Source organism: Geotrypetes seraphini, chromosome 1 (genome assembly GCF_902459505.1).
Source record: "Geotrypetes seraphini chromosome 1, aGeoSer1.1, whole genome shotgun sequence".
In the NCBI taxonomy this organism is placed as follows: domain Eukaryota; kingdom Metazoa; phylum Chordata; class Amphibia; order Gymnophiona; family Dermophiidae; genus Geotrypetes; species Geotrypetes seraphini.
Genome location: NC_047084.1, coordinates 422,989,945 through 423,006,630, shown reverse-complemented (window position 1 = coordinate 423,006,630; position 16,686 = coordinate 422,989,945). Strand labels below are relative to the sequence as shown.

The 16,686-nt window shown below is 42.2% G+C and overlaps 1 protein-coding gene across 1 annotated transcript in view; it reads right to left on the bottom strand.

Moving 5' to 3' along the window:
* TYRP1 (tyrosinase related protein 1) overlaps positions 1–14,669 on the bottom strand; it is a 46,275-nt gene extending 31,606 nt beyond the window's left edge. The window contains exons 1-3 of the mRNA XM_033948485.1: positions 14,539–14,669; positions 11,314–11,796; positions 7,048–7,370 (exon numbers count right to left, since the gene is read on the bottom strand). Coding sequence (XP_033804376.1) covers positions 7,048–7,370; positions 11,314–11,692 — 702 coding nt within the window. The 5' untranslated portion in view covers positions 11,693–11,796; positions 14,539–14,669. The remainder of the gene's footprint in view (positions 1–7,047; positions 7,371–11,313; positions 11,797–14,538) is intronic.
* Between the last annotated feature and the right edge of the window lie 2,017 nt (positions 14,670–16,686).

The window sequence follows — 16,686 nt, the reverse complement described above, 5'->3', positions numbered from 1 at the left end:
TCTCTCCCTCCACCACCCTTCCATACCACCCAAACCTCCTTTCTCTCCCTCTACCACCCTTCTATGCTCCTCTCTCCCCCCAAACCAGCAAGGTCTACATTGGAGGAGGTGGGCCGGCATACGCAGGGAGTTGCAGCAAGGTCCCACAATGACTGCGGATGCCGGTCCACCCCCTCCGATGTCACTTACATCTTCTGGAGCAGAGGCAGCAGAAGCAGTCATCGCGGGACCTTCCTGCACTTCATGCACAAGAGAATCTGGTAGCTGACTCTGCTTCGGAATAAGTACGGCAGCTGCACTGAGGTGCAGGTGCCGTTTAGAGCAGTACGGGAGGTTCCAGATCCAGATGGCTGTGCACCCCCCTAGGGCTGGCACCCGTGGCGGTCCGTACCCCCACCCCGTCCTTGGTACACTACTGCAAACACCTACATGTGTCCCAATTGTCTGCTAGACAGCAGTAGGATGCCTACTGAAGCCTGCAATCAGGACACCCATTTATAGAATCTCTCCTTTACTTGCCAATGATCTAAAATCCAAATCTGAAATAAAACACCATCAGAGCAATTCCAAACATTTTATAAATCATTATACCCTACAGAACAAGGTACATCAAATCATGTAGATACTTTCCTTACCAATTTTGCACATCCTATTATTTCTTCTGCTGATATTGGGCCATTAGCAAAACCTATTAACACCTAGGATATAGACAATGCCCTTAAAGGTATGGTCAAAAATTGAGCCAGATGGTCTAACAAGTAAAATTCTACTTAGCATTTAAATCTATTCTAACTCCCATACTCAAATCTTTTTTCTCCTATCTCATAGAAACTAATGATGTCCATGGTTCCTTTACTGAAGCTATAATAATAGTTGAATGAATGCCCTATCCAACTCTGATATCCACTGCACTTTTTCAAGAACATTCTTCTGTAGAAGGTGGGCCAGATGTTCTACCTTTCCAGCAAATTCTGGGATAAATCATCTATAGTATTCTATGAGCCCTAAGAAGGTTCACACCTGCTTTTTGTTCTGAGGTACTGACACCTAGGTAATGGATTCCACTTTTTGAATCTGAGGTTTCACTTGGCCATTCCCTCTCAACCAAGTATCCCAGGTACTGAACCTCCTGTTCTCCAGGGAAGCATTTTTTTGGATTGACCATTAATCCCCAGTCAATAAACTGTCCAGAACTGCTTCTACTTGAATGAGATGGCTCTTCTATTCCTTACTATAGATGACAATATCATCTAAGTAGGCAGCCGCATAGTCCCCATGCAGTCTTAGAAGGTGGTCAACCAAGAACTGAAAAGTAGCAAGAGCTCTGTGAAGGCCAAAGAGTAGTATTGTAAACTAGAACAAACCATGGGGTATGGAAAAGGCTGTCTTCTTCTTGGCAGGCAGAGTAAGGGGTACCTACGAATATCAGGTTTGGTGCAGAGTAGAGATGAACTGGGAGCTTGTTGACCCATGGCATGGGTTGTCCTTTCAGCTTGGAGACAGTATTCACCTTCTGGATTAGTACTCCTTGGATTTTGGCCAGGTACTAGTGACCTGGATTGGCCACCATGAGAATGAGCTACTGGGCTTGATGGACCATTGCTCTGACCCAGTAAGGCTGTTCTTATGTTCTTTTCTGGTTTCAGCACCAACACAATGGTCAGGTCCTCAATAATACCCAGCTTCAGCATATCCAATACTTCTTTTGACACAGCCTCCTGCTAAGCTGCCAGAATCCAATAGGGCCTCTGTCGGACTACTATTCCTGGACCTGTTATTATGTCATGAATTGCAAGGTGAGTCCGGCCTGCATACACATCTTGATTTTGCTTTAGCAACTGTTCCAGATTAGCTCTCTGTGAAGAGGGAAGTTTATTATTAAAGGGAACTTATAAGGGTCCAAGCTCAGTCATGACCTCCGGGCCACAGCCATCCCTCTAAACTAAGACTGCAGTCATAGGGACCCATTTCTTTAATAGACTGACATGGAAGACCTTTGCCTTTTCTTTTGTCACATTGTAGTTAACAGATTAGGTCTTCTGCACATTTCATATGGTTCCTGTCACTTACATAAGCTTGCTTTCAGAGGATGGCAGTAGGACCAAGACTCTGTCCCCTGGCTGGAAGACTCTCTGTACAACTTTCTGCCTCCTCCCATACAATAATTCAAATAGAGAAAATACCATAATACTCAGGGGTACTTCACAAATGTCAAACAGCACATACAGAAGGAGAGAATCCCAATTTTACTATCTTCAACCACAAATGTTCTTAGCATTTGCTTAAGAGTCTTATTAAAACACTCCACTAGACCATCCATCTTTGGATGGTAAACAGATATCTGTAAAATCTTCACCTTTAGCAGGGCACACATCTGCATCATGACCCTGGCCATAAATGTGGTCCCTTGGTCCATCCTGAAGAAAACTTCCCACAAGGCAATGGACACCATGGTGACCTTCATGTTGCACAGAACAATAGCCTCTTGATATCAAGTGGCATAGTCCAGAATAACTAAGATATACTTGTTGCCCCATATGGTACACTCTAGAGGTCCCACAAAGTCCATAGCCTCTTGATAAAAGGGGGTATTGACCAGGGGCATAGGCACAAGAGGGGCCGGTGGAACCCTTGCAGGACTATTGAACTGGCAGGTTGGGCAGAATTGAAAGAATAATTCTATTTCTTTGTATAGGCCTGGCCAGAAATACCGGTTCAAGATCCATTCTCAGGTTTTCTCCTCCCCCCAAGTGATTTCAATGCAGATGACTATGGGATAACTGCATAACTTGCCTGCAATAAGGCTACATTAAGGTGAAACTAACAGCTACTTTATCTCCTCCCCTTCCAGGGTTCCTTTGGCTACCCTATATGTCAGGTCCCTCTTAATTATGAAGTACGGGGTTGCTATCTTGATTGCCCACGGGTTTCCCATCGACTATCACAACTTGAGTTTGAGCTTTCCTAAGGGATTCATCTTCGACCTGTGCTCTCTTAAAATCCCCTGGAGACCCACCCCCTCTCCACTCGGGCAGGCTATCCAGTGGGTCTGGGGTATCCTGTCCCTCTTTTCCCGATTCTGGATCCTCATCTACTGCAGCCCCCAAGTTCAGGGGTCAGTGCATTCCCACCACTTCTGTCGATGGGATCCTCCACAGAGAGGTCAGGATTTTCCAAAGGAAATATCTTAGTGAAAGACCCTTTCCCTGAGAACCAGCAGTTAGCTGTGCCCAGCGAGCTCCAAACTTTTGGAAATCTCAGCCCAAACAGGGTAAAGGATCTACAGCAAGACTGCTGATCCCAGCTGGGCCTGTCCTACTGGGGGTCTTGAGGGACACCTGGGCAGTAGGATATTATCTTTGGTTTCCATTCATCCATTAAAGTACCAAGGTCCATTCATAATATACTTGCAGCCAGGTCACAGTCTCTCTTTGTATAAGAGTCTTGATGCTGACAGAGTCTATTAGAACCTGGCAGGGGTTCCCATCCAGTTACACTTCCATTAGACCAGCGGTTCTCAACCTGTGGGTCGTGACCCCTTTGGGGGTCGAATGACCCTTTCACAGGGGTCACCCTAAGACCATCAGAAAACATATATTTCTGATGTCTTAGGCAGTGTTCTTCAACCACCGGTCCATGGACCGGTGCCGGTCCACAAGGTCAGCACGCCCATCGGGCCCAAGACAGCGTTCTTCAGCCGCCGGTCCACAATGCAATCAATGCGGTGTCTTCGGGCTGGATCCCTGAGTGCTGCAGTGCACAAAGCCATGGGAAAAGGCTCCTATGCGTGGCCTGCGCCTGAACCGGAAGCCTTCTCTCTGATATCACAACATCTTCCTATATACTCCATTATAGACTAGAGTGGAAAACTCTATAAATAGTGCTTCCTAATCTCCTTAATTAGTGTGCATTATTTGTGGGGGAAAAAAGGTTTAGAATGCAGCCTATCATTTGCAAAGACTTTTACCTTTTTACTGAATAGAATTTTGTAATTTACAGCATTCCAAAAAATTTGTTCAAATAACTAATTAGAATTACTGCAATACAAAATCATGTAAAACAGCTTATTAGATATTAATATGAACTGTGAGGAAGAAAGAGAGGGGACTTTAAGAAAGTGGCCATCTCAAGCCCAATATCCTTTGAAACACCCTATCCCCTTAAGAATAGAAGACATAAGAATAGCCTTACTGGGTCAGACCAATGGTCCATCAAGCCCAGTAGCCCGTTCTCACAGTTGCCAATCCAGATCACTAGTACCTGGCCAAAACCCAAGGTGTAGCAATATTCCATGCTATTGATCCAGGGCAAGCAGTGGTTTCCCCCGTGTCTTTCTCAATAACAGACTATGGACTTTTCCTCCAGGAACTTGTCCAAACCTTTCTTAAAATCAGCTATGCTATCCGCTCTTACCACATCCTCTGGCAACGTGTTCCAGATCTTAACTATTCTCTGAGTGAAAAAAAAATTTCCTCCAGTTGGTTTTATAAGTATTTCCCTGTATTTCCCTGCTGCAAGTAAGATGGCAGACAACAGTGGGCATCCACAGTCTTTGAGTAAAGGGTTGCTAGGTGTCCAGGAAAGGTATAAGGAGGTTAAAAAAAAAAAAGTTCTGGTTACCCAAAGAGGTTGGGAGAGAACTGCTTTAACTCTTACAACCTGGGAAGTGAGAGTGGAGGAGTGTCTTCTGCAACCCTTGGAAGTTGAAGTCACTAATATATCTGTGGAAGTAAGAGAGGGCTCCTGAGGATAATGAAGAGATGGAGATAGGAAATTAACCCTAAAGATGTGTGCTTTATATCTAGCAGGTGAGTTCCTATACTTCCCATGGGCAAATGTAAATGGATAGAAAATCAAGTTGCCTGTTTTTGGAAATATATATAGTATATTTTGCTGCTAGCAGATAAGGGAGGGCATAACAGAGGTCAGGCCTTCTCTATTAAGAGTGATTATGCAAAATATCTACTAGCTATTTGAGCTCTAGACTTGTAGGAGGGATCAAACAGAAAATATGTAATGAACATTTTGGTGCCAAGCAGATTTTACTTGCACCAGGACTTTCATGGACTGAGACTGTAAAACAGAAAATTTGGAAATGCGCCATAGACTGATAATGAAAACAGTTTAAGTTGTTTAAAAGAGACCATCTGAAAGGCAGTGGAGGAAACTGCTGCTGAAGGGCTCATTTGCATAAAGGTTCAAAGGCATATGGTTGGATCCCTTTCGGGTCCTATATAAGAGGTAAAGGGAGGCAAAACTGAGATAATTCTAAAGGAATGCCTATATCTGTAGTTGAATTTTGTGTTTATATCCCAAACTATGGTGAATTAAATTTTGTTTCAACATTTCATACTTAGCTAGTTGGAATCAGAAAATAAAGACTCCAGACAGAGGAATCAGCTTACATTGTGAATTTTTCTGTTTAATTCTTGAAGCCAGGATTTTTTTTTCCCATACCTTTTACTGCTCCTGATACAGAACCTCAGCATAATACTTACACCAAATTTGAATCAGGCTTCAAATTGTTTTTCTTGTAAATGCCCCAAAGCTACTTCTCAATGAATTATATATACTAGATTTTTAGCCCATTACATTAATGGGTGCTAGAATATATGTGTAGACTTTTAGCACAATGGGACACTGAGGCGTTTCTTTCTTTCTTTCTCTCTCCTTGCCCCCCTTTCTTTATTTCTTTCTGTCTGTCTTTCTCTCTCCCTGGCCCCTTTCTTTCTTTCTCCCTGCCCCCTTGTCTGTCTGTCTTTCTTTCTTTCTTTCTCTCTCCCTGCCCCCTTTCTTTATTTCTTTCTGTCTGTCTTTCTCTCTCCCTGGCCCCTTTCTTTCTCCCTGCCCCCTTGTCTGTCTGTCTTTCTTTCTTTCTTTCTTTCTCTCTCCCTGCCCCTCTAGCCACCGCCGCCGATTTAAGCCATTACAGCGGTTGTTTTTATTTTTGGTCTCACCCGGGGTTTACTTGGCAGATGGAGAGAGGGTGGGAGTCACCGTCGTGGTGGTTGACACTGGCTCCAGGCTCGCAGCATCGCCGAGGGAGGGCGATGGGGAAACTGCTGCAGACTGATTCCATTGCGCATGCGGAGGCACAGAGGCACGCTGGAATGCTAAGGGTTTTATTATGGATTGTAAATTTTGCATAACTAACCCCTCCTTTTACAAAAGCGTAGCATGGTTTTTAGTGCCGTCTGCAGCAGTAACAGCTCTGACACTCATAGAATTCCTATGAGCATTGGAGCTGTTACATATGCTATTTTTTATTCATCTCAATTGCACATGTGCAAAATACCATACAAAATTCTTTATTAATGTATGGTAAAATGATGCATTTCAGTATATGACCTTCCAGGGATGTTGGGGAAATATAAAATAGGGGAGACAGCCTATGACAGTTGCGAAGGAAGTATCCACGGCACAAAATTCCAGCATTGGATCCAATTAAGCTAAAAGTACAAAGATGCAAGTAGAAATAGCTGGATCAAAATAAATATTAAATTGTGATACAATATTAAAGATTTTGGTTTTGATGCACTTTGTGGTAAAAAATTAACATGAGTTTATAGTATGCAAAATTATGCAAAACAGCTGGTTAAAATGTAATAGGGAGCTTGCAAGCACTTGCTTACTGTCATAGGTCCATGATCATATAAATTTTAATGCTTGTTATTATAACACAATTTACATGCTATTTATTTCAGGTTGCTATATTCTTTAGTGAACAACACGTTTAATGCACTAAAAAAATAAACATTAAAATTGGGTGTTATCATGCACAGTGAGTAATATAAATATAGAATATATTTGTAGACTTTTAGCACAATGGGACACCGAGGCATTTATAAGAATTGCTGGACATTAACATTTGAGACCACATATTTCTTCTCTTGTACAACATTCTTTTGATATTTATATTGGTTCAATAAATATCAGTCTGCAGTGTCAATATATCCTGGTGGCTAATAGAAAACAAAATTATGTGACAGGGAATGGCTAGAAGAGATTAACAGGTTGTAGATGAAACTGTGTTGGAAATGTTCTTACCTGCATGTCTCTTTCCAGCTGCAAAAGATGGTACCTGTGCCAGGTAAGGAATGCTGGTCCTTCATGAGAGAAATCTATTGCTTCAAAACTTTTCTGCCCAGCACCTAAGAAGGTCTTACTGACAGAATAATAATGGGTCCATACAAAGTAATTGTAAATTGATATATTTTCAAACTGTGTTGTGTTGTCACCTGGCCCCATTATTTCTTCATATCGCCTAGTAGCTATGACATAAACAGGATGCACTGTTCTCTTGGCCATGTTTAGGGCACTGATGAAACGAAGCCTTTCTGCTGCACTTAGATCCAGAACGTTCCTCCTTACTAAGGATGCAAAACAAAAAGTTTGAAAGTAATATACAATAAAAGTGAGGTGGAAGGATATTTTCTACATGACTTCCAAGAATGAGTTTGGATGTTCTGTAGAAGATGCACAGAAATCCAGTACCAAATATGCCCATTTTCAAAACTGCAAAATGTCTATATCTTGTAGTTGGGTTGTTGTTTTTGGTTTTTTTCCCCCAAAATGGCCATTTTTCAGATGTGTGTCTATCTTTTTGAACCATTAAAAAATGTTCAAAAGAAAAATGCACAAAAGAAGCCATTGAGATTTAGGAGGGGTCAACGTTAGACTGGCCACAGAGACATCTCATCAGAGGAATGAGGTACCCTAGAAGGCATTGCAGTGAACTTCATTTTAAAAAGGTCCAGGTAAACTAAACTATATTAAACTAAAACTTAGTTTTATAAATCGGGTCATCAACCAAGAGGAGCTCAACTCAATTAACAGTAATGTAATACATAATACATCAACTTAACAAAAAAAGTAAACTAAAATAGTTAATTTCCAAAATGTTTAGCAAACAAAAAAGTTTTCAAAGCTTTCTGAAATAAAGCAAAAGAACTCAAATTTCTTAATGTAAGCAGTAAAGCATTCCAGAATTTGGTTAATTTAAAAGCAAAAGAATGACTAAATCTTTTAAAGGTTCTGTTTTTAAAACTGAGAGTGGAAAATGTAATTTTTAATTTTTGAGAACTTCTGGCAAGATGAGATCTCCGAATTGGAGAATGACATGGTGGCTTTTACCCGTGGCTAGCTCATCGAAACGGTGAGGGGGAAAAAGTGCTCACTGTGGGTACGGGGACAAGGCCATCCACCGCCCGTGGAGGGGTGAATAGCCTTTTTATTAGGATTTTATATACCGCCTATCAAGGTTATCTAAGCGGTTTTACAATCAGGTACTCAAGCATTTTCCCTGTCTGTCCCGGTGGGCTCACAATCTATCTAACGTGCCTGGGGCTATGGAGGATTAAGTGACTTGTCCAGGGTCACAAGGAGTAGTCCCCGCAGTTATGGGAAGGAACACACACGGTCACCTCTCTCCTTCCTACCTACCAGCCAAATCTATCATGTGTATCTTCCTCCCTTCCCCTTACCTTCGCGGTGCGTTTTAAGTTTAGAGAGCAACTTGCTCAAGCCGCCAGAGTCTGCCTGCAGTTGCTTGCGTCTGTGGATGGAAGCTTCTCCTCTGATGCACAGTTGCGTCAGAGGAGAAGCTTCCGCCCACAGACGCATGCGACTGCAGGCAGACTCCGGCAGCTTGAGCAATTTGCTCTCTAAACTTAAAACATGCCGCGAAGGTAAGGGGGAGGGAGGAAGATGCTCAGACCATTCAAGAGGTGCTAAAGGGCAGTGAGGTGGCAAGAGGGAAGGGTGGTGGTGGAAAGGAAAGGAACAGACACTGAAGGGGGGTGGAGAGGAACAGACGCTGAAATTAAATGGGGAAGACAGAGTGGGGAGAAGACGCTAAAGAGAAATGTAGAAGACAGAGTGGAGAGAAGACGCTGAAGGGAAATGGGGAAGACAGAGTGGGGAGAAGACGCTGAAGGGAAATATGGAAAAACAGAGTGGGGAGAAGACGCTGAAGGGAAATGGGAAGACAGAGTGGGGATAAGACGTTGAAAGGAAATGGGGAAGACAGAGTGGGGGAGAAGACACTGAAGGGAAATGGGGAAGAAAGAGTGGGGAGAAGACGCTGAAGGGAAATGGGGAACAGAGAGTGGGGAGAAGACACTGGAAGGGAAGAAGACAGAGATGCCAGACTAGGGGGGAGCGAAGGGAAGAAGATGGTGCCAAACCAATTGGGGGGGGGGGAGGTGAAGGGAGAGGCACAGTAACAGAGCAAATGGAAGATGCAGAGAGAAGACAGACAGTGGATGAAAGGAATTGAATGAGAAGATGAGGTCAGCAGAAACCAGACAACAAAGGTAGAAAAAAAATTATATTTCTTTTTTTTTTTTTTTTTTTTGCTTTAGGCTAACGTAGTATATTAGTTGTGTTGATAAAAATTTATAAACAAAGCCCTGCCAGCTGAACATCTGTTTCTCTAGTTCAGCAGCCAGAATTTTGATTTCTAAGGAAGAAATAAGCTAAATATTGCAGTACTGAGGTTTGTATGGATGCTGCGGGGAAAGTGGTTGTGGGGATGGGGCGGGGACAGGGGTCGCGGGGACAAATATTTCTCTGTATCATTCTCTACTATGAATATTCCAGTCTAAAGGAATCAAAGTAGCGAAAATGCCAAATAGGATTTTAAATGCAATACAGTACAGTACACATCTCACCATAACCACCATACAGGCATAATGGCTATTGGGGTGGTATACAGTTAGGTACAGTATGTTTTGGAATGCTCATATATTCCCTTATAAGTGTAGTAGTTAGAATGGGAGATGGGCCTGGATCTGCATCTCTATGGTTGACTACAACACTCACTAGGCTATTCCAGAAACCTGCAGGTATGTATTATTTTATTCACATCTTTAGGGGGTAGAAAGGGGTCAGTGACCACTAAGAAATGTGTGTAGGGGTCATGCTTACATCCTTCCAATGGCCATCTGGTCAGTTTGGGCACCTTTTTAGCACTTGTTTTTTCTTTCTTTCTTTTTTTTAAAGTCTTTATTGATTTTCCATTACTAATAAAAAGTGCAACACAATATTCATATCAGTAACAATAACAACTAAGCACTTAAATTTGATCAATAGCATTGCAACAATATAAGCCCTCCCCCACCCCACAATTACATCAAGGAATCACACTAAAGATATATCCCTCCCCTCCCTCCCCCCCTGAATGTGTTTGAATTATACCAGCAAAAAGAAGGATAAAAGAACTATAACAATTGTACAAAAGACATCAATGGACCCCAAACTAAGTTAAATATCTTAGAAGTCCTAGTATGTCGGCATTCATTTTCTCATACTTATAGGTTAAACATAAGCTCACCCACCAGAAAGAAAAATTAAGTCGATCACAATTTTTACAAATGCGAGTTATCATCTGCATAGCTACCCCAGTCATAATCTGAAAAAGCCGGCATTTATAGCGGTCCATGGGGGGCTTAATATACAGTAATGTTCCACATATTACTAATTTCAGGATTCCTCAAATGAAGCAAAATATCATCTGCGTAAGCAGAGACTTTATATACCCGACCTGCGTAAGGAATACCTTGAATCTACTTTGCATGTTGAATGGCCAATAATAAGGGTTCCAGAACAATGTCAAACAGCAAAGGAGATAATAGACACCCTTGTTCTTTATTAAACAAGTCTGTCCCCATATATCCAAATTGTGACCTAAACATATTCTTAAATGTTTGATTATGGCAGAAAAACATCCAAGTCATAAGCCAGTTCTAGTTCCACCCACTCCATGCCTCTTAGATGCCCCTTTGAGATTTAGATGACTGCAGATGAACAGCATAGAAATCCAGCTAGAAAACAGGTTTTGGAAAATAGCAAATTGGAAGGGTTTGGTGAAAATAAAACCATCTATCTGCCCCTTTATGCCACTTTTTGGACATTTTTCTTTTTTGAAAATGAGCCCCTAAACTATTATAACTTCATTAACTTTTCAAAAAAATTCAAAGAACAATGAGGAACACCACAAATGCAAGAAACACAGGAGCTTAAATCCAATCTTATTTTTTAAAAAAACAAAACATTTACATTTATTTGTTTTTGCTTAATATATGTTTACATGGAAACCACTGTGACTTCAGGTAGTATACAAAGTTTTTAAAATAAATAAATAAGTATTGTAAACTGCTTTGGGTGAATCTTTTCATGAAAAAAAGGCAGTTTGACCAAATATATCCTAAACTGCTTTAGTCTAGCTTTCACCCTCAGCCCCATACTCCCCTGTCTACCTCTGAAGCATCTACAATGTCTGTTAAGCAAGCTGCAACCCTTTGTTTTAGTTACCTGCTAGGACAGGTTGATCACAGTTGCCCCCTGTCCAACCTGGCTTACATGCCCCACAGTTGTATCCAGAGAAGTTGCCAGTGCAGAGACAGGTCCAGCTAAAGAAGCGAGTAGGCCAACGTTCCCGGTCGTCTCGGCCAACATATGGATACTGGGAGCCATGCGGTCGTGAGTCTATAGTGACTGGCATGCACTGGCCCCTTCCCAGTGAGAAGCCACATGGATCTGAGATCTCTTGGGTTAGTGATGGGCAGCATGCTCTGCTCTTAAGGATCTCAGGTGTCATACATTGACGTGGGAACTGTGTTCCCCCTTGAGGTAAATGCAGTAGTAGTAGCAACAGTGGGAGACCATTCCAGGGACTAACTCTTTGCAGCATGGCGAGAGCAAAGAACAGAAGCTAAGACAAGAAGCAAAACAACAACTTAATTCACTTGGTATCCGGAACAGATGGATTCTGCATAAGGAATTTCACATGTAAAGCTGTAAGAAAAATGGAGAGAAAAATAAAAGTAAAATGAGGTAAAGCTTTATGAGGTACCTCTTTATTCAAAAACATATCAGAACTATGAATATTACTTGGACCAGTTTTGTTTTTTTAATATACTACTTTATCATGAAGCAAAAAATAAGAAAAATATAATTTTTTTTCTATCTTTGTTCTTTGTTTTCTGCTTTCCTCATCTTCTCCTCATTCAGTTCCTTCCATCCACTTTCTGCCTTCTCTCTGCCTCTTCCATTTGCTCTGTTAATGTGCCTCTCCCTCCACCCTACCCACCCCCATTGGTTGGCATCTCTGTCTTCTTCCCTTCCAGCGTCTTTTCCCCACTCTCTGTTCCCCATTTCCCTTCAGTGTCTTCTCCCCACTTTTGTCTTCCACATTTCCCTTCAACATATTCTCCCCACTCTGTTCTCTATTTCCCTTCATCATCTATTCCTTTCCACTACCTCCTCCTCCAACCCCCTTCAGCATCTGTTCCTTTCCATCCCCTTCCCTCTCGCCACCCCCCTTCAGCACCCTTCATGTGGTCTGTGCATCTCCCTCCCTTCCCCTTACCTTCATGGCTTGTTTTAATTTAATTTGTTCAAGCAGCCCGAGCCTGAAGTCACGTCTGCAAAAGTTTCTCCTCTGACGGAACAGGAAATTGCACCAGAGGAGAAGCTTCTGCAGACACATGTGACTTCAGGCTCGAGCTGCTTGAACAAGTTAAATTAATATGCACCACGAAGGTAAAGGGAGGGAGGGAGGGAGATAGATGTGGTAGAGATCGGTAGGTAGGAAGGAGGGAGGGAGATAGATACGGCGGCGATCGGGAGGGAGGGAGGGGCTGCATGTGATAAGTGACTGCGCGGGTTCCCTTCCTTAACTGCGTAGACAAGGCCATTCACCACTCCACGGGGAGGTGGATGGCCTTGTCCCCATACCTGTGGTGAGTACTTTCTTTTTCCCCACCGTTTCGGCAGGTTACCCGTGGCTACCGGTGGCTAGCCATGAGTAACAGCCACCGTGTCATTCTCTAGTGCATACCTCTTCCCTTCCCCCATACCTCTGTAACATTCCTGGCATGAGCAGCAGCCCCCAACTTGCTGTTGCACCAGCGTCGACTCTTCCTGTGGCCTAGGAAATGATGTCAGAGGAAGAGCCGACACTGGGGCAACAGTAGGTTGGGAGTTTCTGCTTGCAAAGTTACAGAGGTATGGGGGAAGGGAAACAGTACGCGTGAGGCAGGAGGGGCGGGGAAGGAGCATGTGGAGGTGGGGGTGGAGAAGAGGGTGGGGGAGAGGCACCACCATATCGGGCATCTGATAGAGTGTGAGCCTATCAGGACAGATAGAGAAAAATTCTTGAGTACCCAAATATATACCTCTTAGTGGTATATAAATACTTAAATAAATATCTGTCTATCTATCAGTGCATATATATATATATATATATATAGTTTGATTCTTTGAACACTGTGGTACATCGTCCAAAGTATTGTAATGAAGAATTTGGAAGATATATTTATTCCAGATTCTTCATTACAATATTTTAGATGATTTACCACAATAGCAAAGATAATTTGAAAACATCTAGCGTTTCTGAAATGTGTGAAATAACTGCTTATTACTAGTGGTGTGCATTTGATAAGACATATTCCATTCACTAAGACACATTCCATTCACTAGCATATCTTTGAAAATTTTGTGTGCGTAAAATTTATTTAACAATAACTGTCTTACAATTAACACACAGTTGACTCACACATAGGGCTCCTTTTACTAAGGTGCGCTAGCATTTTTAGTGCACGCAGGATTTTAGCGCATGCTAAACCCACGCTATGCTTCTAGAACTAACGCTCAATGCTTCTAGAATTAACGCTCAATGTTGGCGTTAAGTTCTAGCGTGCGCAGCAATTCAGAGTGCGCTATTCCGCGCGTTAAAGCCCTAACGCACCTTTGTAAAAGGAGCCCATATTATAAAATCCTAATGTGAAATCTGAAGTGAACTGAAGAAAAAACATAACCTCAAAATTAGGAAAAAGTCTGAAAAATGTAAACACCAACCAAAAACGCACGGCACGGTTTACTGTTCAAACAGGATAAGAAAACTAAAGATCCTCCTCTAGTCTCTACAAGTAATACAACCAGCTCAGTTTAATCATGCAGTCTTTGGGTGTTAAAACAGTTCTTAAATATTTAGCACAGTAACTTTTTTTCAAAACACAAACTTTTTTAAAAGTTTTACAAAGAAGAAACCAAGAAATTATACTATTTTTGTGGCATCATTGACATCAGTCTGCACAGCAAAAGTCAGCAAACAGTTAAATAACCATCAGCAAGTTAACCCTTTCAGGACCAAGGGACATATTTGTCCCATAACTTTAAAATCCTATAAATTTTGATTGGGATAGTCTACAGTTCTAAATTTGATATGTACGGATTCCATATGATACTGCCTTTATGTAAACAAACTGGTTCCGACATTCATTCATTAGCGTCGTTGCTAGATTGATGAGAAGATTCACTTGCCACACTGTCCATAAGCCAGAAGTGTGATTTTTTAAAATAAAAATAATGATATTTCACAAAAAAAAATCATTTTTTTGGCATCTGCAAGCCCTTTTTACCATAAAAATGTCGTCAAAACCACAAAAATTGGCCTACGATCCTTATGGTCCTGAAAGGGTTAAAGCCAAAAAGGTAGACTACAATCCTATCCAAAATGAATTCCAGATACAGTACCTGCTGCTGCCTATGAATCCTTTTCTGGTTCTCAGAGGTGTCCTCAAAGTTTAGCAGCTTCTTTCAAACTTCTGTAGCAGTCCAGCAAATGAGTTTCATGTTTTAGGCTCTGTTAATCCTGTCTTGCAGCGAGAAGGGTTTGGCCTGGCAACCTCTGCCTGGTGACTTCTTTTTCATCCCCCCACACCCGCCCCTATAATCTTTTTCAACTTCAATGACTGCCAGCACATGACTAGTTTCATGCTGACTTGCTTGTGATTTTAAGATTTAAGCTGGGGCTGTGGTAATTAGAAACAAAGTAAGCATAGAATGGTTTGAAGAACCAGTTTTTGTTTTGTGTTTTTTTTTTAATCAGGGCACAACATTTCTACGTAATAAAATGAATCAATTCTTTCCTTTAAGAGAAGTGGATTATTAAGGGTTTGGGTCTTTTTTTTAATTAGAGCACCAATTACATGGTGCCTTTTGATTACAGAGTAATACAAAAACTATGTTAAGTCTTTTGATCTACGAGACTAAATTCTAATGAGCAACAGAGGCTAGCATGAACTTTTGATAACACTATGTAACACAATTTTTGTTCCTGGGCAGTCAATGTAATTTCCTAATTGTTTATGCTAAAGAGTATAGAAAATTTCCATAAAACTTTGCTTGTGTGACCAGGAAAGTCAAATTTTGAACTTTACCTATTTAAAACGTGAAAACACCAAATTTTCTTCTTTTCATTCTTATAAAGTCATGAAAAGCAACATATAAATCACAATTAACATGTATTGAAGTTATACAGAAGATTAAAAGGGAGTAGTTTTTTGAGATTTGTGATCATATTGTAAGTAGAGAATGACACGGGGAAAAATTCTGTCTCCGTCACTGCCCCGTCCCCGGACCACCATTCTCTTCACTGCCCCGTCCCTGCCGTCCCCTTCACCGTCCCATCCCTATCCCCGCTGTCCCTTTCACTGCCCCATCCCCATCTTCAGCGTCTTCTCCTCTCCATCCCCCCCACCCCCAGCACCCTTCACGCACAGCTCCCTCCCGCCAGCAGCTCCCTCCCGCCGGCCAGCCGTGCATTTCCCTCCCTCCCTCCCCCTTACCTTCTCTTGTGGCAAAACTGGCAATTTGTATAAAGCTGTATTACGTGTGGTGAATGAGCGTGAACGTGTGGTGAACGAGTGTTCGATCCGGCAGCCCCCTCTCTCCCGCCAGCCATCCGGCCATGCATCTCCCTCCCTCCTTCCCTCCTTTTCCCTTACCTTTTCTTGTTTAAACTGGCAATTTCTATAAGCTATGAGCTGTATTACAGCCGGAGCCTTAAAGTCGCGTCAGGTTGCCTGCTAGAAAAGTCTCCTCCAATGCAACCGAAAACAGGAAGTTGCGTCAGAGGAGACTTTTCCAGCAGGCAATGCGACGCAACTTCAAGGCTCCAGCTGTAATACAGCTCATAGCTTATAGAAATTGCCAGTTTAAACAAGAAAAGGTAAGGGAAAAGGAGGGAAGGAGGGAGGGAGATGCATGGCCGGATGGCTGGCGGGAGAGAGGGGGCTGCCGGATCGAACACTTGTTCACCACACGTTCACGCTCATTCACCACACGTGCTAACCATTCACCGCTCCATGGGGCAGTGAATGGCCTTGTCCCCGATCTCACGGTGAACTTTTTTTTTTGGTCACCGTTTTGGAGGGTTACCCGTGGCTAGCCGCGGGTAACAACCACCGTATCATTCTCTGATTGTAAGTCACTTTCACGAATCAGTAAAGTCTTGATGCTGTTGTAATCCTCTTTGAGGTACACTGAATGAGCTAGTGAAAGAGTACTGTTTTCCCATTATGGAGCAGCACAGGCCAGGAAGTGACATGCTGGAGCAAACAACAGGCCGGAGAAGCTGACGATGAAGATTCAGCATAGTGCGAATGAAGGATACAGAATTAAAAACTTACAATACAGGGTTGGGCGTTTCCTAATGATCAATTCTATCACCCCTCCTGTTAAATGTTTATCTTGCACCACTTTTGACATTGGCATAGTCTTTAGGATTTACTCTGTTTGTATATGCCAATGACATTGAATCTTGTTCGAAAACAGAAACTGCTTCCATAAATGAGAACTTAACACATATAACAAATTGGTTGAATACTCAAAGACTAAAGG